Below are 27,272 nucleotides of genomic sequence, written 5' to 3' on the forward strand. Positions count from 1 at the left end.
TAAAGATAGGCTTCTTATTACAAATTTCTTTAGAGAACTAACTTATGTTTATCTTTGTTCTTAAAGTAAATGTAAGGAAAGGATGGAATGCAGACAATGGTTTTCAAAGATGTCTTTAGGTTAAACACCATATATAAATTTGGTTTGGCTTTTATATCTAAATTGTTTATACTGGTATTCAAATTTTAACCCATTTTTAGTAATGAAAAGATAATACACATAGCATTTAATCCCCTCTTTGCCTAACTAGTAGGTTGAGGAGACAGCAGAATCTAGGTAGTTCCCTTATTTTTCTGAATCTACTTAGCATTGAGGCTAAAATTAAGAAACTTTAAAATATCAAGTATAGTATAATTGAAAGCATTCTGCTACTTTTGGCATGTTTATACTGTGCATGCAGCAAACCAGTCTTGATGGACTTTACAACTCTGACAGTGCTTTCAAATGACCAAAGTCCAAATCAATGAGGCAAGCCAGTGGGAGAAAGACAGCAAGAACTAGAGAACCTACTTAAAAACTAGTGGTTTGGGAAACAATGGATTCAAGTGAATAATGCCCCCAGGACTCCATTCCTGGTGACTGAAGATACAGGAGAGCAAGGGAAAGCTGAGCTATGGGAAAGCCAATCCTGAAGAAAGGAAAGAAGTTCTAGATATATTTAGATTAACTTTCATGACCAGGAAAAGAACACACATTTTTTAAGTATTAGAAAACATTTCTTTTATGATAATTTTCTTTAGTAATTAGCACAGTTTTCTAATGAGTGAGTGAGAAGCAGAAATGATAAAATCTAGATTAAGGCACAAGTAGAAAATACTTTTTTTTAATGGAGAACTGGTTATGTCCATTTCCCCCTTTTTTTTTTTTTTGATATTGGAATTGTGTTGTTCTGCCTTGTAGAAATAGAGCCTGTATGATGTTTTATGTGCACAAACAGAAATTAAATGGATATTTTCATGTTCTATGGCTTGCAGAAGATGATTTGGTATCTTGGCTGTCCTGTGAGTAGTGTTGGTTGGTCTTAGACAGGCGAGGAGTATTATATTTGAAGGGAAGTATTGAAATGAAACTGATTACCATTTTGCTTCCTCCACATACACACCTTCTCTCCTTAAGATGTAACTTTTCTACTTCCCCTTAGAAAGACAGAGGGAAGAGAGTTGATGGATGGAATAGGACCCTTATATTTTTCCATATTAGGAATAAATAACATAATGGCTGAACCTGGTGTCTTAAAAAATTTTGTTTTATTATCCATGAAATGGAAATGTTTTATTTACTTTACATTCTTGTAAGAATTGAGATTGTGTGTGTGTGTATGCTCATAAAAAAATGCTTGCTAAATACATTACTTATGTTAATTATTGATAAGAAAACATTGCAACGATGTTTATAATACCTTAACTTCAATGTGTCCATTATCTAACTATGCTAGCACACATAGTAGCTATTCTGGTGATGGTTATTGGTTCAATTTAAGTCCTTTAAAGTTGGGACAAGTGGAAATTCATGTTATAAATATTCACTATATTCACTAAGTGTGCCAGATATATTTTTTAAAATGACAAAAAGAGTGCTAATAAAATAGAAATAGGTTAGTTTCTTTCTGGCTTGGATGAAATGCATATTTGAAGTATCAGTTTAAATATTTGGAAATTTTAAAAATCTATCAAATTTTCTAGTAAAACCGCATATAGAATAGGAAGTTATTAAAAAGTGAGCCAAAAGCTAATTTTTCAGACTACAAAGCACATATATAAAATTCTGCATGTCTAAAAGTTTGTCGTTTAATTACCAGTTATATCTGAATAAAATAATTCAAAAGCAATTACAGGCAGTAAGTAATAGCTCTGTAAAATAGAGCATTTTCATTTAGAACAATTCTGATAGAAACAAGAGGAAAGGGAAGAAAATTGGTAGGATTTAGATGATTTCTAGAAGGCAAAAAAAGTGAAACTGCTTCATAAAAATGAGAAATGTGCTAGGAGACTTAGATGTCAGTGTGAATATGTAAATTATTCTTAGAGGTGAGTAATGACAAAGAAGCAAGTTTGCATTGTTGCTTTATGCAGTTAGTCACATTAATAAATACCACTAGGTGATACGCAGTTTTCTGAGCTCAGGAAGTCTGTTTGTGGTATCTAGCAAGTCAGGTTGAAGAAAAAAATATCAGCGACTTAAGACCCATGTCACATGACTCCCTCTGCATGCCATTACTAGGCTGTGGATCAAATTTCAACTCCAGCGAGGCATCCCAGCCATGTGGGTTTAAATGAAGAAGCAGCAAAACCTCACTTCGTAAAATGTTAGGAACTGTACTTTGCTTGCCATGGGGCCTTTGGATTGGGAGCTGTTTTTTCAATCAACGCATATCCATCGAGGGGAATCTTAATATTTTTCTGTCATTTTAATGTTTTTGTCTGGTCTTCATCAGTTCTTTCAGACACTTCCTGAGAGAATGGGGGCAGGAGCTCTAGCCATCTGTGTAAGTACAGGCCTTTCTCTGTCTTCTGTGGATATTGCTGGAGTTAAGCAGAAGCCGTTGCCCTTCCTGTTTGGATGAGATGTTTCTGTATCTTTGTTTTTCCTTCCTAGGGGTTATGAGATTTGTTACTTAGTTCCTGTCTACTCAAATGGATATTAAACAGTATTTTGGGTGGCATTCAGGATTTTTATCCACCTTCCTTTCCATAAAAGGGGAAGGAAAGATGCATTCTGAGTTTATGTGGTTAAGTCAACTTGTTTTAATATAGGCTAGCCACCAGTGATTTAGACTTTCTTGTAACTGAAGATTTGTAGTTACTTGAAAAATTATATGGCTAGATTGAGAGGGAATTAAAGTACCCATTTATTACCTCCGAGTATGTATATGACATTTTTGTATTTCACGTTCCTGTTTTCATTTAGTAATTCTGGAGTTTCTGTTTCAGCATCGTTGCTGAAAAAACGTGGTTAGTAAATGTTTGTGAATCCTTAATCTACTGTAGAAAATTCTAGATGTTATAATGCAGTAGCATCAATAAATAACACAGATATAAAATGGGAAAATGTATATACTTCTAGGATGGAAAGTTAGAAATTTCAAAAGCAGTTCTGTTGGCACTTGTAGATAACCTTTTGTAGTAATCAAATATTGCCATTTATACAATTTATAGAATGGTGTAATTTAAATTATATTTATTTTCAAATTTATTTTCAAATTGATATTTTATTTTAGAGGGTATAAAAATACATTCAATTTGTCTCTTGAGGTACTAAATGAGAAATATCTTAATCATTATTATCAACTTATCAGCGCTTTTTTAAAAAATTACATTTAGAGCAGATCTTTTTTTTTTTTTTTTAAGTTTCAGGAAGAGTTGCAATTGGTTGTAGGTGGTGATGGCATTCTGAAGTATCCAGAAATATTTGGTGAATTTTTTGACACACAGACCCAGAATGGTCACCAGATGGTGTGCTAGCCCCACAAATTGATTTTCCTTAGGAAAACTGCAGTGTGGCTCCCTCATTTCCATGCTCAGAACTTTTCAGTGTCCTGTTTCTCTCTTTCTCCTTCACTTTTCCTTCTATCCATGGAGCTTGTAGCACCCAGGTATCCAGGTGGTTATCTTTCTATCATGCCAAAGAGTTTCCCTCAAATGATGATCAAGATGTAAAATACATTTTATTTTCCCAGATACTACAGAGACAGGTCTTCCATTTTCCCAGCTTTATAAATAATATACTTTAGGACTAGAAATGTGTAGAATGAGGCATCTTTAATGCAGATTTCAGTCATCTCTCATTGTCCGGTAAGATCCTTTACCTCTTTTCCTTGACTAAAATGCAGACTGACCCATGTAGGGAATTCCATAATTGCCCTTAATTTATATATCCAGATCATGTGCAAAATTTTGTTTAAGGTTGACATCAAAATCACAGTTTAAGAGATTAGTCCCTCTGGTACATGAGTAATTCTCAACCAATAGGTTAAGGTTGGCCTTTGATTGTATGTGTCCTGGTTTTACTGAGGAAATAATTCAGTTTTCAGGAGCTATAGCTTAGTATGTCTGGGAAAAGACAGCCATTGGAGAAGAACTTCTTTTCATGGCTGTAGCAGGAAAGTGTACAAATTCATACATAAAAATATGCAGATGGACTGATAATACTTCTTTTTAGTTTGGGACTTCTCTATTTAGGCATTGCTTACATATATATAGCAACTGCTATAGTGTCCTGCTACTGAAGATAGTTTTTCTTCAGACAAAACAATAAAGTATCAGGTAGTTTTACTATTTACCTTTGTGTGAATATGGGTATGGATGCTTAAAGTGAGACACAAACTAGTTTCTATGTGTCCATTAACTAAACTACTTTCTTTTCCTCTTTCTTTTATTTATCTCTTTCCTTTGTTGTTAGAGTTATGAAAGTCTGCTGCTAGTAAAACTATAGTGGTCTCAGAAATTTACGGATATTACCGTTCATATGTACAAAGAATGTGTAGTTCTTTACAGTAACAAATCTGTTTTTTTCTCAGTATACTACTCTGTGGGCAGATTAGGACACTATACTTGCCAATATATTATTCTAGTCTCTTCTAGGTTTAAAAGTCACTTTCGGATGACTCAGGAGCTCTCAGGTGAATCCTGAGTCTTTCCAATGTCCTACTAGTATTAAGGTCCTCTAGGGAAACAGAACTGACAGGAGATATCTGTAAATATTATGAAATTTTTAAAAGAATGGTCTCACATGACTGTGGGGATGCACCATCCAAATTCTGTGGGGCAGGCCACACGCTGGAAACTTTGATGAAGATTTTCGATGAATTCCCCAGGAGAAGCTGGCTGGCAGAAGTAGAGATGGAAATTCTCCTCTGACTGCTGAAGTCATCATTTCTCCTTTCAAAATCTTCAACTGATTGGAGGAGACTTCTCTTGTTGTTGAAGGCATTTTCCTCAGTTGATTGTAGACTTGATCAGCCATAGATGATTTTAGTCCAAAGTAACAATCAGCCAGTGCTTGTTTGACCAAAGAACTACCAAAACCTGGCCAGGTTGACACATGAACTTAGACATCACACTACTCCTCCACTTGTTCTATCCAAGGTGGCACCTGGGCATATTAAGTGGTAGTTTGCATATTCTAAATAGGGGAAGCTAGAATGCATGTGTGTAGATTCTTTTTCCCTGGATGTTCTGATTTGTGTGTGAGTTCAGCTACCAAATTGGTGCTTGATGAATTTGTAGTTAGTTCTCTTTGTGTTATCAGAGGCCCAGTGGTCTATCCTTCCTGATAGCCCCAATTCTTGTTGCTACTGATAAATATTCCAGGGGTATCTCTCAGAGAGAGAGAGAGAGAGAGAGAGAGAGAGAGAGAGAGAGAGAAATCTGCTCCAGCGATCCTGGATCATGGGGACTGACAAGTCTGAACTCCGTGGGACAGGCCACCACCAGCTGATAGAGAAGAGATAATGTTGAAGTCCTTTGTCTGAATTCCCCAGGGGAAGCTGGAAATTCTGGCAAGAGCCAATGCTGAAGTTGAGGCAGAAATTCTTCAGTCTTTTGAAACTTTCAGTTCTAGCTTTTAAGACTTCCAACTGATTAGATAAGGAGAAACCCACAACTGTGAGGGCAGTGTCCTTTGTTGACTGTGGATGCAATCAACTGATTATAGATGCATATCCCATCTGTGAAGTACCCACACAGATAAACAGAGTAAGCTTGATCAAGCATCTGTACACCATAACCTAGCCAAGTTCATACATGAAATTAGCCATCACAGGGACCCCCACTTCTGTAGCCTTACCGCCTGGTACCACCCTGCCTTTCACATATCTCATAGTTTTCAAGCAGGAAACTACTGTCACAGGACAGAAAGGCTCACAGACCAAATTAAGATACTTCAGTCACAAAGTTTATTGAAAAGCAAGGGGGGAAAAATGGGGTAGGTTTATTTACCTAGAAAAGTAGGATGACAAGACCCACTTTCTAAATTCTGTGTTATCTAATGTTCACATATCTTGTCTCACTCAATTTGCCACATCAGCCTTTCCTGGTCATGGTGTTTGGCTGCTGTTGTTGTTAACCAAGTGTTTTGCAGACCGACTTTGAGGTCAAGCAGGGCCCTCAGCACATGCACACACAGCTTGCTCTGTCATCGCGGGAAGTATGACTGTGCATAGCTGTAACTTGACAATACACCACTGAAGTGTGTGGATTTTTATCTGCATATCTCAGGCATAATGTATATAATCAATGGGTGTCTCATATAAGGCACGAATATTTGGTATTTTATAAATGTTGGTCTTATCATCTCTACTTACCTAGTCCTTCCATCACTGCTTAACTATCTACCTCTAATGTTTCCCAAGCTACTTCCTTACATATTATCTGTACTTAGTTGTGTCAACCCTCCTCCTTGTTTGTTTCTCTTGTTCTCTATTTAGCAGAATTGAATGTTTTAATATAATGCAACAAACACTATATATGTTTAAGTTTCAAACCCATCATGGTCATCTTCTTTGTAATTTCTAGTTTGATGATTGGTGCCAAATTTGACCCACACAGGTTATAATTAGGTTTCCTGAATTCCCATAATGAGTTGCTTGATTTTAAAACAAATACCTGTTGTTTTCTATTTGCAGTTTTAGAAAGAACATGGGCTTTGTTTGAAGCCTGGCAAACATGAGTTTAAATCCTGGTTCTATCACATACTACATGCTGATTTTAGTCACTAATGAGCAGTGTGCTATCTTGGCAGTAGATTTTAGAGGATATTTGAACATCTTTTTAACTTCTTTGACATTATCTATTTTTATGTCTTTCTAGCCACTAGACTATAAACTTGGTTTGAAAGGGTCATCCTTTATTTGTATTTCTTGCCTCTTGCCACACAGTAGAGGTATTCAGTAAATATTTGCACAGAACAAAATGCGTCAGTCATTGCACTGTTTTGCAGTTTCACATAAGTGTATTTCATTTTTAAATGTGTCTTTTGAAGACTCTCAAGAAGGTCAGGTCTGCAGAAGTATTCTATCCTTTGATGATGTATTTTGTGAAAATTTCATTATTTTCCATGTAGGAATAATTGTAAATATTTTGTACTTAAAAAAAAAAATCTTTTGAGTCTCCAACTGATTAGCATGGGAATTTTCTTATTATAAAATTGCATGTAATCTACATATGTCAGAATAATTAATTCTGGATGTCCCCAACAGACAAACCCTGAAATCACAGTAGTTCAAGGAAACAAACATTTATTTATAGATTACTCGAAGTCTGATGCAGGTTGACAGAATCTCTCCTCCATCTAGTGGCTCTAGTATCCAGGCTGCCTCCATGATGTATTTGCTGTGTTAACATGTGCCAATATGTCCCCCAAGGTTACATCAGGGGAAGAAAGATGGAAGAGGTACATATGCTTTTATCTGCTTCATCCTGGAAGTGACTCACTTCTCTTCGCCTTACATTGCTTTGAACTAGTCACATGTCCCCACCTAAATGTATGATTGGCTAGGAAATGTAGAGAAATATCCCATGGAGTGTTTTGCAGACACTGCCACTGATGTATAACCTAAACTTTTCAAAGCTGACAAAGAGAAGGACCTATATTCCATGATTGGGATAGAAGTTTGTCTCTATTTTCCCTACCGAATGTAAATAAGTAATTAGGTGTACTCTGCTTTTAAGGACACCAGACATACTAGATTAGGGCCCCTTCTAAACCAATTTGGCCTTATCTTAACTAATAACATCTGATGATCCTGTGTACAAATCAATTTCCATTCACAGGACCAGGAATTAGGACTTGAACAAGTCTTTGAGGACGCATAATTCAATCCATAACATACATTCAATAAATGGCAGAATAGTGTGACATCCATGAACCACTGAATCTACCAAACAACAGTCTTCCCTTCTCCTGAACCATCCTTTTTATTATTTTAACATGATAATAAATGCCACTATTTTAGCCAGTTTGAGCTGGAATTTCATTTACTTGCAATCAAACACATCTTAACCCCATCTTTCAGTTCCTTGCTCTTCTATTGGTTTGAGAAGCCATCAAAAGTAATGGAAGGAGGCAGGATTTGAAGTCAGAAGATGTAACTTTGAGTCCTGGCTCGTCTACTTGCTGGCTGTGTGCCTTGAGCAAAATACATTACTTCCCTAAGACTTAGATTCTTCACCCATCAAATGGGGATAATAAGTTTAAACGGGTTGTGAAAATCAAATCAAGCAATAATGGAAAAATGAACTGTAAACTATATAATCATAAAAATGTCACTTTTATTATATAGCTGACTACATCTTTTTCAACATTGTAGTAGCTATTATTTGTCTTCCCTTAAGGTAGATTCCTTAATACTGTCATTATAGGTGGCTTCTACTTTATCTTGAATAAAAGGAAAGGAATTCTGTGATCTGAAGGATGTTTATATTATTGGATATATTAAAATTGTTGAACAGGATTTAGTTTTGCCTTTTTTTTTTGCACAGTAAATCCATAGTGAGGTATGGGATTAGTAACAGACAATCAAAGGCTTTGTGTATATCTGTAAATCTGAAGTGTAGTGCAAGTAGAATTTTCTTTTGCTATACAGAATTTAAAAATTAAAACATGGTTAATAATAAAATTATAGGATAATATTAAAAAGCTGTTTGAATATGGATAAAGTTACTAGAGTCTAGATTATTTATTTTAGGGTCACATTATCTTGTGGATTTGTTTAATGCTTGTGACTAGAGATTCTAAGTTAGCTTTAGTGACAGTGGTGGAATGTGTAAACCAGCATAACACAGTATATAAAGTGAAAAAATGGGGTAACTGCGTAGAGAAGAGTTTGCTAAGGTAGTAAGAGTTACAGTAATGGAATCATATATGTGCTTTTGCAACTGGTTTCTTTCACTTGGTATAATGTTTATGAGACTCATCCATGTTGTAGCTTGTATGAATATTTCCTTTTTATTTCTGAGTAATATTCCATTATATGATAAACTACGTTTTATGTATCCATTCACCAGTTGATGGATTTCAATTTTTCCTAATTTTGGCTATTATGAATAATGCTGCTGTAAACGTTTGTGTTCAAGTCTTTGCATGAACATTTTCATATCTCTTGGGTGGCTACTTAGGAATAGCTGGATCATACAAGTTTATATCTGACATTAGAAGAAACTTGCAGACTGTTTTCCAAAGTCATCGCACCATTTTACATTCCCACCCACAGTGTATGAGGATTCTAGCTTCTCCACATCCTTGCCAAGACTTGGTACTGTCTGTCTTTTTAAGTGCTCACCATTCTAATGAATTTGTAGGGTTATCTCAGTTTCTTAAAGAATGGTGAAGCTGGGCAAATTTTCTTTTCCTTTTTTTAAATAATATACTTAAAACATTTTTTTAAAAAAGATTTATTTATTTATTTAATTCCCCCCCACCCCCCGGTTGTCTGTTCTCTGTGTCTATTTGCTGCGTCTTGTTTCTTTGTGCACTTCTGTTGTCAGCGGCACAGGAAGGGTGTGCGGCGCCATTCCTGGGCAGGCTGCACTTTTCTTTCGCGGTGGGCGGCTCTCCTTACAGGTGCACTCCTTGCGCGTGGGGCTCCCCTGCGTGGGGGACACCCCTGCGTGGCACAGCACTCCTTGCACGCATCAGCACTGCGCGTGGGCCAGCTGCACACGGGTCAAGGAGGCCCGGGGTTTGAACCGCGGACCTCCCATGTGGTAGGACGCCCTAACCACTGGGCCAAGTTCGTTTCCCTACTTAAAACATTTTTAAAAAGATTCTTGATAACATAATGTAACAAAAAAATATGGCAATTTCCATATACCCTGTTCCTTACCCCTCACACATTTTCCACATTAACAACAGCCTTCCTGAGTGTGGTGCATTTATTAAAATTGATGAAGACGTTTTGGAGCAATGCCACTAAGCATGGGTTATAGTTTACATTGTAGTTTACACTCTATTCTGCACAATTTTGTAAGTTATGGCAAGATATATAATGGCCTGTTTCTGTCACTGCAGTATCATTCAGGACAATTCCCATGTCCCGAAAATGCCCCCATTTTTCCTTCTCCCTCCCCTCAGAGCCTCCAGTGGCCACTGTCTCCACATCAATGATAACAGTTCTTCCACTGGTAGAATCACAATAAGTTTATAGTAGAATAACAGTAAGTCTACTCTAGTCCATCATTTATCCCCCAATCCTGAGGATTCTGGGATGGTTATGCCCACTCCACCTCTAATTGAGAGGGGGCTTAGATCTGGTATTAGTCAGCCAAAGGGGTGCTGATGCAAAATGCCAAAAGTCTGTTGGCTTTTATAAAGGGTATTTATTTTGGGTAGAAGCCCACAGTTACCAGTCCTTAAAACATACATTAATTACCTCACTAAAGTCTGTTGCCACATGTTGGAGCAAAATGGCTGCCAACATCTGTAAGGCATCCTGGGTTCCTCTCTTCCTGGGGCTCCTTTCTCTCTGGGCTTAGCTCATCTGCTCTCTCCACAAGCCTGGCTGTAGACTATCAGGCTAACACCTCGTCTTTCTTCCCGGGGCCTCTCCTGTGCCCAATTGAGCCTTCCTCAAGTATCTGCTTCACTGTGTGTTTACTTCCCAGGCTCCAGGGAAAACTCTAAACTCCCTGTCTGTGATGCAGTTTCTCTGTGAATTCCTGCCCACCAAGGGGGCAAGCATTCAGTGTCCTACTGGTGTGGCCCAATCAAAGCCTCAATCATTATTTAATCAAGTAAAAGTGAAACCTCTGAATCCAATATAATCTAATATGTTCAGAGGAACAAACCAGTTTACAAACATAATCCAATATCTATTTTTGGATTTTACAAGCAATGCCAAACTCGTACAGATACTATGGGGCAGATGGGTGGGACTATCTTGCTTGTTATTACAGATCCTCTCTGTCCCTTGGGATGTTCATTGTCCATCATCATTTCCTTGTTAGTTGCCCTGGGTGAGTCCAAAGAACTGAAGAGTAGGTGTTGCAACTCTGTTGAGATTCATAACTCAACTGGCACATGGAAAGCCCAAAGATTTAAGTCTCTTGAATATACACCTATCAACTCTAGTACTAACTATAGGTTCAAATAAAAGGGGCAGAAGAGCCATGTGTAGGGAAACCACAACTGAGTCCAACTTTGTCACATTGAGGAGCATAAATTTCAAAGTAGGACCCACTGGCAGGGACCAAACTCCTGAGCTGTCTTCCCTGCCTATAATGTCTGGGTGTCTCCAGAACCCTCAGGAGTCCTGCTGTTGAGGCAGTATTTACTTTGGCAGTCAATGAGATCCTGCTGAAATGTGCATAAGTGTAGTCTCTGGAATGACCTCCTAACTCACTTTGAAGTCTCTTAGTCATAAAAACTCATTTGTCTTTACCCTTTCCCGTTTTGGTCAAGGTATTTTTTCCAGTTGCTAGTTGGTGCTTGGTGGTAATCCTTCGGTGCCAAGGAGACTCATCCCTGGGAGTCAGGTCCCACACTGGGGGAAAGGTAATGCATTTATATGCTGAGTTTTGCTTAGAGAGAGGCCATATTTGAGTAACTAGGAGGCTATCAGGAGGTAACTCTTAGGCACCCTATAGTACTAGGCTAAGTTTCAATTTCAAAAGTAAAGGTTCATAAGTATAGTCATCACTATTAAGGGGATGTAAGGCAAATTTTCTTGTGCATAGTAGCCATTTGTATATCTTCTCTTGTTAAATGTCTATTCATATCATTTATTAATTGGCTTGTTTTCTTATTACTGGGTTGTAAGAGTTCTTTATTCTGGATAGAAGTACTTTATCAGATATGTGACTTATTTTCTCCCAGTCTGTGGATTGTCTGTTTTATTAATGATGTTTTTTAAAAAGCAAAAGATTTTCATTTTGATGAAGTCCAGTTTATCCATTTTTTTTATGAATCATACTTTCAGTGGTATGTATTAAATCTTTATCTAACCTGTTGTCATAAAAATTTTCTCCTATGTTTATCTCTGAGAGTTTTATAATTTTAGCTCTTACATTTAGTTCTATGATAAATTTTGAGTTGACTATTGAATCTGAGGTAAGGATGTAAGTTAATTTTTATTTTGTATATGGATATCCAATTGTCTTAGCACCAATTGTTGAAAAGACCATTTTCTCCCCATTGAGTATTTTTTTTAATATTTGTTGAAAATAAATTGAAATGTAAATGTTAGGGTTTATTTCTAGAAGTTCTGTACTATTCCACTGGACTATATGTCTTTCCTTACATTAATACTACAATGCCTTAATTACAGTAGCTTTATAATAAGTTTTGAAATAAGGTAATGTAAGCCCTCCAACTTTGTTCCCCTTTTAAAAAATTGTTTTGGCTTTTTCTAGGTTATTGACATTTCCATATACATTTTAGGATTGGCTTGTCAAATTGTATGACATTGGCTTTATTGATTTGGGGAGAATTGTCATCTTAACAAAATGGGGTCTTCCAAGCCATGAACATAGATTCTCCACTTATTTTTTTTTTATTTTATTCTTTAAAATTTTAATCAGTTTGATTAATACATATTAATAAAGCATACAGTCTATCCAATGTATAAAGTCAGTGGTATTTGGTATAATTACATAGTTGTGCATTCATCAATTCAGTCACCATTATTTTCATTATTCCAGTATTAATTGTAATAATAAAAACCCCAAACCAACAAATAACTGTACCCCTTAATATTCACCTCTCAAGCTTTCTAAGCTTCCCCTGCAATACGTAGTGCTATTTCATTTCCTTCTCTCTAATTTATTTTGTACATTCATGTTTTTCTTTCCCTAAGCTTTTTTTTCAATTTTACCAATACATATTAATAAAGCAAAAATCCATCCAGGGAGTGCAGTCAGTGGGGTTCGGGGTCATTACATGTTTGTGCATTCATCATCCCAGTCACTCCCAGAGCACTTTCATCATTCCAATAATAATAAACAAAAAACAACAAAACTCATCACTCTTAATCTCTCTATGCCTCGCCTAGTATATTGGTATTTATATTTTGTAAAAACAGTCATATATGCAATATCACCCATATTTGTGTTTTACATGAGGTTTTACTATCTTATAAAGTTCCATGTTACATTTTATAACTTTCTGTCTAGTTATATACATGACCTTAGACTTTCCTTTTTTTTAATCTGTCTTTGCAAACTTTTTTTTGTCTTTATTTTTTTAATATTACATTAATATTAATTTAATATTACATTAATATTACCCCCATCCCCCTCACCCCACTCCTCCCCCCATAACAACAATCTCTTCCATCGTCATGAGACATTCATTGCATTTGGTGAATACATCTCTGAGCCCCGCTGCACCTCGTGGTCAATGGTCCACATCATAGCCCACACTCTCCCACAGTTCACCCAGTAGGCCATGGGAGGACATACAATGTCTGTTAACTGTCCCTGCAGCACCACCCAGGACAACTCCAAGTCCCAAAAACGCACCCACATCTCATCTCTTCCTACCCCCAGCAGCCACCATGGCCACTTTCTCCACACCAATGCCACATTTTCTTCGATTACTAATCACAGTAGTTCATGAATAGAATATCAGTAAGTCCACTCTAATCCATACTCTATTCCTCCATCCTGTGGACCTTAGAATGGTTGTGCCCACTCCACATCTATATCAACAGGGGGCTTAGATTCCACATGGACGCAATTCTCCTGCTTCAGTTGCAGGCAGTCTTGGCTCCCTGGTATGGTTGTTGACCTTCTTCACCTCCATGTTAGAGGAGTGGGGTAAGTCCAATAAACCAGAGTGTAGGAGTTGCAAGTCTGTTGAGGCTCAGGGCCCGGCTATCACATGGTCAGTCCAGAGATTCAGGTCCCCTGGGTATACATTAAACCCCAGCACCAACTACAGTTCCAGTAAAAGTAACAGGAGAGACTTGTGGACAAAGAGCACATCTAAGTCCAGCTCCATCTCACAGAAATCAAACTCCAAAGTAGGGTCAACTGACATGGCACTGAACTCCATCTGCCATGACCATAGAACCTGTGGGTCTCTGTAGCCCTCAGCAGAACCAATACCTGGGGTTGTATCTACTTTATCTGTCTCTGAGACTCTTCTCAGGTGTGCATAAGGGCAACCCCTCTGATAACCTCCCAGCTCTTTTTGGAGACTCATAGCCATATAAACTCATTTGTCCTTTCCATTTCCCCCTTTTGTTCAGGTCAAAAGCATTTTTAACTCCTGGTATTATACGTAGTCTGAGATATTCTGCTGGTCTGAGTTGACTCTTTTATTCAAGGTCATTTTCTAGTTACATCATCAGCTGGTACTTGGTAGTAATCCCTCGGCGCCAGGGAGGCTCATCCCCGGGAGTCATGTCCCATGCTGGGGGGAAGGCAACACATTTCCATGCTGAGTTTGGCTTTAAGACTGGCCACATTTGAGCAACATGGAGGCTCTCAGGAGGTAACTCTTAGGCACCCTGCAGCTCTAGGCCTTGTTTTTATTTCAGGTGCACAGGCTCACAAGCATAGTCATTAGTATCAAGGGCTCATTGTTAGACCTTCCTTCTTTTTTGGTTTTTGCCGTTGCACTTGGGGGATTGTTGCTGTTCCTGTAAGGACTGTGATAGAGCTCCCCTGGCTAGGAACTCAGCACTCCCTCAGTTGTTGTTTTTAATTGTAACCACTACGAAAATATCCAAACATTTTTACGTACCCTGGATATATGCCCTGGAGAACTCCCTGCCAACCATGTGTCCCCTGTCAATAACATCCCACACCAGTATTCCTCCTCTGCCATTGCTGAACCTCCCTGTGATCCAAAGCTTCTTCAAAAGTGAAGCCCAGTATATTTCCAGATTCCATTAATAGTAAAATGGAATATAGTGATGAGTTTAAAGGTTAGATATAGAATACATATTAATTTAGAAAAATTAAGGTAAAAATAAATTGGGGTATCAAAAAATAAAAATGCAAAAGCTTTGTTTTTGACATTTTGCCTTCCATCACTGCAGTAAGTGTTGCCCTGTATGCAAATTGGCATTTTCCTTAGTGTCTACGTCCTATCTTTTTCTTTTTTTTTCCTAATTATTAAGCTTATCTTCATGAAAGTTTTAGATCACGGTAATTCATATATACAATATACAGTACTCCCACATATCCAACATAAAACCCTTTTCCCTTCCACAGCAATAATCTTTTTACATATTCATATTATATTTACTGAAACTGATATACAGATATTGAGACAATAGCTTTCAAATAAGGTAACATTTGGGTTTACATTGTGGTTTATATTTTAGACTATACAATTTTCTAAATTTTTAGTTATCTTATAGTTTTTACCTTATGATTTACATTTTAGCTTATCAGCCCCATGTAATTTAACATGTCTTATATCCATCCTTGTGTACTCTTGTGGAACACTTCTATTGCCCACACAGTTACATTGGTTCCAACTATTCAATACCTCTTTCCCCTTCCCCTTAGGGCCCACAGTGACAGTCAATTGTCATTGCTTGAAGGGCTATGTTCAGAGGTACTTGGAACAGTGTTGAGGGCTTGACATGCTCAACTGCCCTAATGCCCTGGGAGCCACCATTTTTCTCGAGAGAGACAGTTCCCTCTATTTGAGAACATCAGTCCTCCCCAGGATGTGGGTGTACCTTCACTCTCATTATATGGGTCTCTATCCAATGATATAACCCACTATGGCAAAATGAGCATTCACATACTCCCTAGGAGCCTGTCCTGCATCGGATTATCCTCTTTAAGCATCTTAAATAGGTAACCTTCCTTATTATATTTTTGAAAAAGTTTTCTCAGCATTATACTCTCAACCAAATACCTGACAATCTCCTATGTTCGTATGTTGCCCATCCTCCCATCTCTAGCCCCCCTCAAGCCCACAAAGCCCCACCCAAAGGTAACCCTATTCCCCATTTTATCCCTTCCTTGTACAAATACTTAAACCTCCAGCTTATCATAGATTTCACCCATGTAGGTGTCAGCTTACATCCTTCCTCTACCCCCCATTTTCCTTTAAGACTGTCATCCAGTCTCTAGCTCTCTGTAGTATTTGTCCTTCAATGCCTGGGTTGCTTCATTCAACATAAGGTTCTCAAGATTCATCCATGTTATCACGTGTGTTTGTAGTGTATTTGTTGTTAAATCTGAGTAGTATTCCATTGTATGTATATACCACGTTTTATTTATCCATTCATCTGTTCATGGGCATTTGGGTTGATTCCAACTTTTGGCAATAGTGAACAATGCTGCTATGAATATTGGTGTGCATATATCAGTTTGTGTCCTTGTTTTCAGTTCTACTGGGTATATACCCAGCAGTGGAATTGCTGGGTCATATGGCAAATCTATAGCTAGTTTTTTGAGAAACCACCAAACTGTCCTCCAGAATGGCTGGATCCTTCTGCATTCCCACCAGCAGTGGATGAGTGTTCCGATTCCTCCACATCCTCTCCAGCATTTGTAGTCTTCTGTTTTTTTCATAGCTACTAATCTTATGGGACTAAGATGGTATCCCGTTGTAGTTTTGATTTGCATTTCTCTGATAGCTAGAGATTTGGAGCATTTTTTCATGTGCTTTTTAGCCATTTCTATTTCTCCTTTGGAGAAGTGTCTGTTTAAATCTTTTTCCCATTTTTTAAATGGGTTGTTTGTCCTTTTATTTTCAAGATATAGGAGTTTTTTATATATTCAGATTATAAGTCTCCTATCAGATATATGGTTACCAAATATTTTCTCCCATTGTGTAGGCTCTCTTTTCACTTTCTTGACAAACTCCTTTGAGGTACAGAAGGCTTTAATTTTGAGGAAGTCCCATTTATCTATTTGTTCTTTTGCTGCTCGTGCTTTTGGTGTGAAGTTCATGAGGCCATTTCCTATTACAAGGTCTTGTATATGCTTCCCTACACTGTTTTCCAAAGTCTTTATGGTCTTGGCTCTTATATTTAGGTCTCTGATCCATCTTGAGTTGATTTTTGTATAAGGTGTGAGATGGTAATCCTCTTTCATTCTTTTACATATGGATATCCAGTTCTCCAGGTACCATTTGTTGAATAGGTCATTCTCTCCCAGTTGAGAGGGTTTGTTGCCTTTATTGAATATTATATGACTATATATATGAGGATCTATATCAGAACTCTCAATTCGGTTCCATTGGTCTCTGTGTCTCTCCTTGTGCCAATACCATGCTGTTTTCACTACTGTAGCTTTGTAGTATGTTTTGAAGTCAGGTAGTGTGATTCCTCCAATTTCGTTTTTCTTTTTCAATATGTCTTTGGCTATTTGGGACTTCTTTCCTTTCCAAATAAATTTCATAGCTAGTTTTTCTAGTTCCTTAAAGAATGCTGTGTTGATTTTTATTGGGATTGCATTGAATGTGTAGATCAGTTTTGGTAGGATAGACATCTTAATAATATTTAGTCTTCTGTGAACAAGGAATATTCTTCCATTTATTTAGTTCTTCCTTGATTTCCTTGAACAGTGTTGTGTAGTTGTCTGTGTATAAATTTTATTCCTAGGTATTTGACTTCTTTATTTACTATTGTAAATGGTATTTGTTTCTTGATTTCCTCCTCAGCTTGCTCATTATTGGTGTACAGAAATGCTACTGATTTTTGCGCATTGATCTTATAACCTGCACCTTTACTAAACTCATTTATGAGTTCTAGAAGCTTTGTTGTAGTCCTCTCAGGGTTTTCTATGTATAGGATCATGTCATCTGCAAATAATGAAATTTTGACTTCTTCCTTTCCAATTTGAATGCCTTTTATATCTGGTTCTTGCCTCAGTGCTCAAGCAAGTACTTCTAAGACAATGTTAAATAGAAGAGGTGATAGTGGGCATCCTTGTCTTGTTCCTGATCTTAGAGGGAAGGATTTTAGGATTTCAGCATTGTAAATGATGTTGGCTGTGGGTTTTTCATATATACTCTTTATCATGTTCAGAAAATTTCCTTGTATTCCGATCTTTTGCAGTGATTTTATCAAGAAAGTGTGCTGTATTTTATCAAATGCTTTTTCTGCATCTATAGATATAATCATGTGATTTTTTTCCCTTCAATCTGTTTATATGGTGTATTACATTGATTGATTTTCTTATGTTGAACCATCCTTGCGTACCCAGAATGAATCCCACTTGGTCATGGTGTATAATTCGTTTAATGTGTTGTTGGATACAGTTATCAAGTAGTTTGAGGATTTTTGTGATTAGGCTCATTAGAGAAATTGGTCTGTAATTTTCCTTTCTTGTGGTGTCTTTGTTTGGCTTTGGCATAAGGGTAATGCTGGCATCATAGAATGAGTTAGGTAATGTTCCTTCTGTTTCAATTTTTTGGAAGAGTTTCAGCAAGATTGGTGTTAGTTCTTTCCAGAATGTTTTGTAGAATTCACCTGTGAAGCCATCTGGCCCTGGGCTCTTCTTATTTGTGAGGTTTTTAATGACTGATTCTATCTCTTTACTTGTGATTGGTTTGTTGAGATCATCAATTTCTTCTGTCCTCAATATAGGCTGCTTATGTGTTTCTAGGAATTTGTCCATTTCCTCTGAATTGTCATTTTTGTTGGAATATAGTTTTTCAAAGTATCCTCTTATGATAGTCTTTATTTCTGTGGGGCCAGTGGTGATATCTCCTTTCTCATTTCTTATTTTGTGTATTTGCATCTTCTCTCTTTTTTTCTTTGTTAGTCTAGGTAAGGGTTTCTCAATTTTATTGATCTTCTCGAAGAACTAGCACTTGGTTTTATCTTTTCAAGAGCTTTCTTCTTTTCTATTTCATTTAGTTCTGCTCTTTTCTTTGTTCTTTCTTTCTTCTTCCTGTGGCGTTACTTTGTTGTTGTTTTTTACTAATTCCTCTAAATATGTGGTTAGTTCTTCAATTTTTGCTCTTTCTTCTTTTTTGATGTATGAATCGTTATAAATTTCCCTCTCAGTACTACTTTTGCTGCATCTCATGAGTTTTGGTATATTGTGTTATCATTTTCATTAGTTTCAAGGTAGTTATTAATTTCTTTTGAGATTTCCTCTTTGACCCACTGTTTTTCTAAGAGTGTGCTTATTAATTTCCATATCTTGGCATGAAATCTGGGTCTCTGGCCCTTGCAGATTTCCAGCTTCACTCCACTGTCGTCAGAGATATTATTCTGTATGATTTCAATCTTTCTGAATTCATTGAGTCTTTCTTTGTGGCCTAGCATATGGTCTATCTTGGAGAATGATCCATGTGCACTTGAGAAAAATGTATATCCTGCTGTATTCGGGTGTAATGATCTGTATATGTCTATTAGATTCAGCTCCTCTAATATACTGTTCAAAGTTTTTGTTTCTTTATTGATTCTCTTTTGAGATGTTCTGTCCAAAGTTGATAGTGGTGTATTAAGTCCCCCACTACAATTGTAGAGGTATCTATTCTTTCAGTTAGTTTTTCCAGTGGTTGCCTCACGTATTTGGAGGTGCCCTTGTTAGGAGCATAAATATTTATGATTGTTTGTTCTTCTTGAAGGATTATCCCTTTCATTAATATGTAGTATCCATCTTTGTCTCTCACAACTGTTTCAATTTTAAAGTCTATTTTGTCTGATATTAATATAGCTACTCCTGCCTTTTTTTGGTTATTGTTTGCTTGTAAGATTGTTTTCTAGCCATTCACTTTCAACCTCCATGAATCTCTGGGTCTAAGGTGTGTTTCTTGTAGATAGCATATAGATGGGTCATATTTCCTTATCCAATCTTCCAGTCTGAATCTTTTGACAGGTGAGTTTAATCCATTGACATTCAGTGTTATTACTTTCAAGGAATTATTTATGTTAGCCATATTTTGTTTGGACTTGTGTTTGTCATATTTTATTTCTGTGTTTTTTCCTTCTCTTTTTGTCTTTTTTGTTGCCTCTCCTGTTTTTTTCTCTCTTCCTTCAGAACTCCCTTTAGTATTTCTTGAAGGGCAGGGTTCTTGTTGGCATACTCTTTTAATTTCTGTTTATCTGTGAATATTTTGAACTCTCCATCATTTCTGAATCCTAGCTTAGCTGGGTAGAGTATTCTTGGTTGGAAATTTTTTTCTTTTAGTACCTTGACTATATCATACCACTGCCTTCTTGCCTCCATGGTTTCAGATGAGAAATCAGCACTTAATCTTATGGAGCCTTCCTTGTATGTGATCGTTCTCTTTTCTCTTGCTGCTTTTAGAATTTTCTGTTTGTCTTGAGCATTGGATAATTTGACAAGTTTATGTCTTGGGGTGGGCCTGCTGGGATTTATGGTGTTTGGGATGCGTTGCGCTTCCTGGACATGTACATCCACCTCTCTCAGTAGATTTGGGAAGTTTTCAGCCATTATTTCCTCCAACACCCATTCTGTCCCCTTTCTCTTCTCTTCTCCTTCTGGGATGCCTATAATATGTATGCTTGTGCATTTTGCATTGTCATTCAGGTCCCTAAGTCCTAGCTGGATTTTTTCTTTTTATCGATCAGTTCTACTATCTGTTGATTTGAGATGTACTGTCTTCCACGTCACTAATTCTTCTCTGCCTCTTCTAATCTGCTGCTATTTGCTGAGAGTGTGTTTTTGATTTCTTGAACTGTAATGTTCATCACCATCATATCTGTTATCATTTTGCATATGTCTGCAATTTCCTGTCCAAGTGTTTTCTTCATATTGTTAATCTCTTCCTTTACGTCATTAAGTTGGTCTCTAGTATATGTTTTGAGATCTTTAATTACTTGTCCAATGTTCTGCTCCTCTTCCTGGTTTTTAGTTTGTTCATTGGATTTGGCCATGTTTTCCTGATTATTGGTTTGGTTTGTAGTTTTTTGTTGCTGTCTGGTCATCATTTTATCTTGATGGGTTTAATCAATTCCTTAGCTTCTTTGTCTAGTCTTGGGGATTAATTAGTTGTTGTTCGTGCATAAGTGTTATGCCTTCTCTTTGTCACTTTGTTCTTCTTACTCTATTTTCTTGTTGCTGGCTAAGTTCACTTTGAAGGAAAATATTAGGGCCAGGGAAAGCAAAATGAGAAAGAAAAGAAAATGTTTAAAGTAGTACTGGTAATAAATGTTAACAGAGCAACAATGTGAGATCTAGGAGAATGGATATTAGACTTATGTAAGTTGTGCAGAGTTACAGCAGTAAGTAGAGTACTGATAATGAGATAGTCAACTGAATATGGGGAGGAATATAATATGAATTAAAAGGCCAGTGTTTTCATGAGAGAAGGAAAGAGAAAAAAAAAAAAAGACAATAATATCAAGAGTGGATAAGAGACAGAAAACAGAACAAAGGTATTAGAAACAAAACGTCAGATGGGGGGCCAAAGAAAGGGAGGTAGAATGTAAGAGAAACAGCAGATGATGGAGGATAGAAAGATGTGGGGGAAAGGGGATAGTGTAAGTGGCCAAAATCAATACACACAGAAAAGAGGAAATGGAGGATGAGGAAACACAACAAGTGTGAAGTGCTCCCTGCAGCACCTATTATATAAAGAAAATAAAATAAAAAAAGAAGAAAAAGAGAGAAAAGGAAAAAAAAAAAGGGAAGAGAAAGGGGGGGGGGCAAAGAAAAAGGAGGGAAACAAGCAAGAAAAAGAAAAAGAGAAAAAAACCTAAATAAATGAAAAAGGACCTTGGGGGATACAATGGGAGAAAAGACCAGAAGACAATGCAATATTAGTAACCACTCCAAAAAAAAAAAAAAAGAACCAATGTTTCAAGCTAGGAATCATCTTTGCAGTTAAGTAATACGCTTAGGGATCTAACCTTACCCCTTTCTCCTTTCCTCACTTCTCTCTCTCCCAGGGCAGCAGGAAAGCTGCCTGACAGGTCCTGTAGGAGATTCAAGTAGGTCCTTGTTGAACCAACTCAACACAGAAGACTATGACTCTTTATTTCCAGCGTGAGAGCACCTACACCTCACCAGAAACCCCAAATATGTTATTGGAAGCTTGGATAGCATCTCCTGCAGTCCCTCCCCCTTAGGTGTGCTAGGAGAGGTCTAATTGATTTTCTGAATCCACCTTCTCCCAGACCAAGTTTCCTATCCCAGGACATTTAGGTAAATTGGACTTTCTCAGCAGATTCACCTCTCCTTTCTTCCTAGACTCTCCCCAAGACAGTGGTACACTCCTCCAAGTTCAAGGAGTTAGAGAGAGAAAAAACAAAAAAACCACAAACGCCAAGGGCTAGGGTAATTAAGGACTTCGGATGGACCTGAGGATGCGGAGGATTTTGGGATTGGAAGTCTGTGATATTGCAGACTAAAGGTGTGTGAGTCTCTGGAACATGGGCCACCAAGGTTTAGGGGACACAGACCTGTATTTTCTTTTGACAGTTGTCTTTTCAAGTATTTGGTTCATTTTTTAATTGGTTAGTTTGTCCTTTTATTCTTGAGTTGTATGATCTCTTTGTATAGTGAAGATATTAAGCCCTTATCTGATATGTGCTTGTCAAATATTTTCTCCCATTGAGTTGGCTGCCTTTTCACCCTTTTTACAAATTCCTTGGAGATGCAAAAGTGTTTAATTTTGAGGAGTTCCCTTTTATATATTTTTCTTCTGTTACTCATGCTTTGGGTATAAGAATTAAGGAACTAATGCCTTTCATAAGGTCTTGAAGATGTTTTTTCTACATTTTCTTCTGGGATTTTTATGGTTGTCACTTTTATATTTATGCCTGTGACCCATTTTGTGTTCGTTTTTGTATAACGTGTGATATAGGGGTCTTCTTTCTTTCTTTTGGATATGGATATCCAGTTCTCCCAGCACCATTTGTTGAATAGACTCTCTGATGGCCCAGCAGGGAGGACTTGACTGCCTTATCAAAAATCACTTGACTGTAGATATGAGGATCTATTGCTGAGTTCTCTATTCAGTTCCATTGGTCATTGTGTCTGTATACCTGTACCATGCTGTTTTTACCACTATTGTTAGGTAATATGTTTTAAACCTGGAATTGAGATCCTCCTGCTTCATTCTTTTAAAAAATCTCTTTGGCTATTTGGGGGCCATTACCCTTCCAAATAAATTTGGTAATTTTCCACTCCTGCAAAAGAGGATGTTGGTATTTTTATTGGAATTGCTTTGAATCTGTAAATCAGTTTGGGTAGAATCGGTATCCTAAAGGTATTTAGTCTTCCAGTCCATGAAAACAGAATGCCCTTCCATTTATTTAAGACTTCTTCAGTTTCTTTTAGCAATGTTTTATAGTTTTCTAAATTCTGATCCTTTATGTACTTGGTTAAATTTATTACTAAATATTTGATTGTTTTAATCGCTATTGTAAATGGATATTTTTTCTGATTTCCTCCTCAGATTGCATACCAGTAGCATATAGAAATACTATTGATTTTTGTGTATTAATCTTGTATCCTGCCATATTGCTGACCTCGTCTATTAGTTCTAGTAGCTTTGTTGTGGATTTTTCAGGAGATTTTAAATAGAGGATTGTATCAGCAAATAGTGAAAGTTTTACTTCTTCCTTTCTGATTTTGGTGCCTTTTATTTCAATATCTAGGCTAATTCCTCTAGCTAGAACCTCTAGCACAATATTGAATAACAATGCAGACAGTGAGCACCCTTGTCTTGTTCCTGATTTCAGTGGGAAAGCTTTCAGTTTTTCACCATTGAGTACTATGCTACCTATAGATTTTTCAAATATGCAGTTTACCATATTGAGAAAGCTTCCTTCTATTCCTATATTTTGGACTGTTTTTTATCAGGAATGTGTGCTTTATTTTGTCAAATACCTTTTCTGTATCAATTGAGAAGATCATGTGATTTGTCTTCTTTAATTTATCAATGTGGTTTATTATACTAGTTGATTTTTTGTGTTGAACCACCCTTGTCTACCTGGGATAAAACCCACCTAATTGTGGTGTGTAATTCTTTTAACGTGCTTTTGGATTCTGTTTGCACATATTTTGTTGACAATTTTTTAATCTACATTCATTAGAGATTTGGATCTGTAATTCTTTTTTTGTAGTATCTGTATCTGGTTTTGAATTAGGGGGATGTTGGCTTCATAGAATGAGTTTGGTAGCATTCCTTCCTGTTCAATTTTTTGGCAGAGCTTGAGCAAGATTGGTATGAGATTGTCTTTGTTTTTTGTTTTTTTTTTTAAAGATTTATTTATTTTATTTAATTTCCCCCCCTCCCCTGGTTGTCTGTTCTCTGTGTCTATTTGCTGCGTCTTGTTTCTTTGTCCGCTTCTGTTGTCGGTCAGCGGCACGGGAAGTGTGGGCAGAGCCATTCCTGGGCAGGCTGCTCTTTCTTTTCACGCTGGGCAGCTTTCCTCACAGGCGCACTCCTTGCTTGCACGTGGGGCGGGCTTCCCCACGCGGGGGACACCCATGCGTGGCAGGGCACTCCTTGCGCGCATCAGCGCTGCGCATGGCCAGCTCCACACGGGTCAAGGAGGCCCGGGGTTTGAACCGCGGACCTCCCATATGGTAGACGGACACCCTAACCACTGGGCCAAAGTCCGTTTCCCGGGATTGTCTTTGAATGATTGGTGAAATTCACCTGTGATACCATCAAATCCCGGGCTTTTCATCTTTGGGAGATTTTTGATAATTATTTCAATCTCTTCATTTGTGATTTATATATTGAGGTCTTCCATTTCTTCTAGGGTCAGTGTAGGTGGTTTGTGTGTTTCTATGAATTTGCCCATCTCCTCCATGTTGCCTAATTTTTTGGTATACAGTTGTTCATTGTATCCTCTTGTGATCTCTCTTATTTCTGTGGGGTTGGTCATAATGTCCCCTTCTTATTTCTGATTTGATTTATTTACATCTTCTCTTTCTCTCTCTCTCTCTTTTTTTTTTTTTCCATCTAGCTAAGGGCTTGTCAATTTTGTTGATCTTCTGAAAGAACCAACTTTTTGTTTTGTTGATTCTCTCTGTTTTTTTTTGTTCTCAATTTCATTTATTTCTGCTCTGATCTTTACTATATGTTTCCTTCAGCTTGGTTTGGGATTAGATTGCTGTTCTTTTTCTACTTCCTCCAGGTGCACAGTTCAATCTTCAATTTTAGCTCTCTCTTCTTATTTAATGTAAGCATAGAGGGCTATAAATTTCCCTCTCAGCACTGCCTTTGCAGTATACCATAGGTTTTGATATGTTGTGTTCTCATTTTCATTTGCCTTAAGATATTTGCTGAATTCCCTTGCAGTTTCTTCTTTGGCCCACTGTTTATTTAAAGTGAGTTGATTAATCTCTATATATTTATGAATTTCCTCTTTTTCCATCCATTATTGATTTCTAGCTTCATTCCATTATGATCAAAGAAAGTGTTTTGTATAATTTCAATCTTTTTAAATTTATTGAGACTTGTCTTGTTACCCAACCCATGGTGTATTTTGAATAAGGATCCATGAGTGCTTGAAAAGAAAGTATATAATGCTGTTTTGGGATGGAATACTCTATAGATGTCTATTAGGTCTAGTTCATTTGTCATATTAAAGTTCTCCATTTCTTTATTTATCCTCTCCAAACGTTCTATCCAATAACTGAGAGTGGTGTATCGAAGTCTCTAACTATTATGTAGAGACATCTATTTCTCCCTTCAGTTTTGCTGGTGTGTGCCTCATGTATCTTGGGGCATTCAGGTCAGGTGCATAAATATTTAGTATAGTCATTTCGTCTTGGTGAAATGACTCCTTTTATTAATATATAATAACCTTTTCCATCCCTTTTAACAGTTTTGTATTTGAAATCTATTTTTTCTGATTATACTATCGCTACTTCAGCTATTTTTTGGTTTGCTATTTGCATGAAATACCTTTTTACAGTCTTTCACTTTTAACCTGGTCACGTCCTTTTGTCTGAGGTGGGTGTTTTTTGACAACATATATCCAGCTAATATTTTTTAATCCTATCAATCTATGTCTTTTGATTAGAAAGTTCAGTCCATTAAAATTCACCACTATTAATGTAAAGGCATTATTTACTTCATCTATTTTTTCTTTTAACTTTCTGTTGTCTTATCATTCTGTTGTCTGTCTTCTTATCCTTTAATTTACCCTTCCTAATAATCATTTCTAACCTCTTCTCTACATCTCTTGCCCTTGTTTTTTTTTTCTTTTCAGGCTGTAATACCTCCTTTATTATCTCTTTTAATTCTGGTCTTTTGGTACCATTCATCAGTTTTTGTTTGTCTGTGAAGATTTTGAACTCACCCTCATTTTTAAAGTAAAATTTTGCCAGATACAGAATTCTTGGCTGGCAGTTTTTTCTCTTTCAGTACCTTAAATACATCATACTACTTTCTTCTGTCCTCCAGGGTTTCTGATGAAAGGTTGGCAGTTAATCTTATTGAGTTTCCCTTGTATGTGATGCTTTGCTTTCCTCTTGCTGCTTTCAGAATCCTCTCTTTATCTCTGATATTTGTCATTCTGAATAGTAGGTGTCTCAAGGTAGGTCTTTCCGGATTTATTTTGTTTGGGGTGTGTTGTCCTTATTGGTTATTGAGATTTAAGTCCTTCATAAGGGTTGGGAAGTTTTCAGTCATTATTTCCTCAGATATTCTTTTTGTCTTTTTTCTGTTCTTTTCTTCTGCAACACCAATAATACAACTGTTTGTGTGTTTCTCATTGTCATTCAATTCCATGAGACTCTGTTCTATTTTTTCCATTCTCTTCTATTTCTGTTCTCGCTTTTTAGATCCCTTCCAGGATCATTAATAATATGCAATTGTTATTGTCTTTTTAGTTGCTCTTTCTTTTTTATTGTGGGAAAATATATACTGCATCAACTTTCCTATCTCAAGCATTCCCAAGCAAATTCACATTCAGCATTTTGTGGCACCTTCACCACTCTCCATCACTAAAACCTTCCCATCTCCTTAAACAGAACCCTTGTACCTATTGTGCATTAACTCCCCACTCCTCCTGCCCTTTGCTTCTGGCAATCTGACTCAAATTTTTGTCCTGATGAATTTGAATATTCTCTGATATTTTCCTTGTAGTTACATTACCATGGGGCTTGAATTTAACATCCTAAATCTCTAACAATCTGTTTTGCTTTCATACCAATTTAACTTCAATAGTATATACAAACTATGTTCCTATGCCCATCTGCCCTTCCCCCACCTTTCTGTAGTTCTTGTAATGCATAACATGTTTATAATTATGAGTACAAAACCACTGATTTATCATTATATTTAGTACATTTGCTTCTTAGAACTTGTAGGAAGTGAAAAGTAGAGTTATAAAAGCAAAAATACAATAATACTTGCATTTATGTTTACTCATGTAATTACTCTCCCCAGAGATTTTTATTTCTTTATGTGGTTTCAGTGCTTTC

At 36.9% G+C, this 27,272-nt stretch overlaps 1 protein-coding gene across 3 annotated transcripts in view; it reads left to right on the forward strand.

The window, feature by feature from the left end:
- FAM13A (family with sequence similarity 13 member A) overlaps positions 1 to 27,272 on the forward strand; it is a 432,557-nt gene that overhangs the window by 37,122 nt on the left and 368,163 nt on the right. The window contains exon 1 of one of the 3 annotated variants that reach the window (XM_004480543.5): positions 2,213 to 2,485. The exons of 1 other annotated variant lie outside the window; for it this stretch is intronic. In XM_004480543.5, the coding sequence (XP_004480600.3) occupies positions 2,411 to 2,485 (75 nt within the window). In that variant the 5' untranslated portion in view covers positions 2,213 to 2,410. Of the gene's footprint in view, positions 1 to 2,212; positions 2,486 to 27,272 lie in introns of those variants that run through there. One more of the 3 variants, XM_058295541.2, reaches the window with a different exon arrangement.

The sequence above is a fragment of the Dasypus novemcinctus genome, chromosome 1, assembly GCF_030445035.2.
Source record: "Dasypus novemcinctus isolate mDasNov1 chromosome 1, mDasNov1.1.hap2, whole genome shotgun sequence".
In the NCBI taxonomy this organism is placed as follows: Eukaryota; Metazoa; Chordata; class Mammalia; order Cingulata; family Dasypodidae; genus Dasypus; species Dasypus novemcinctus.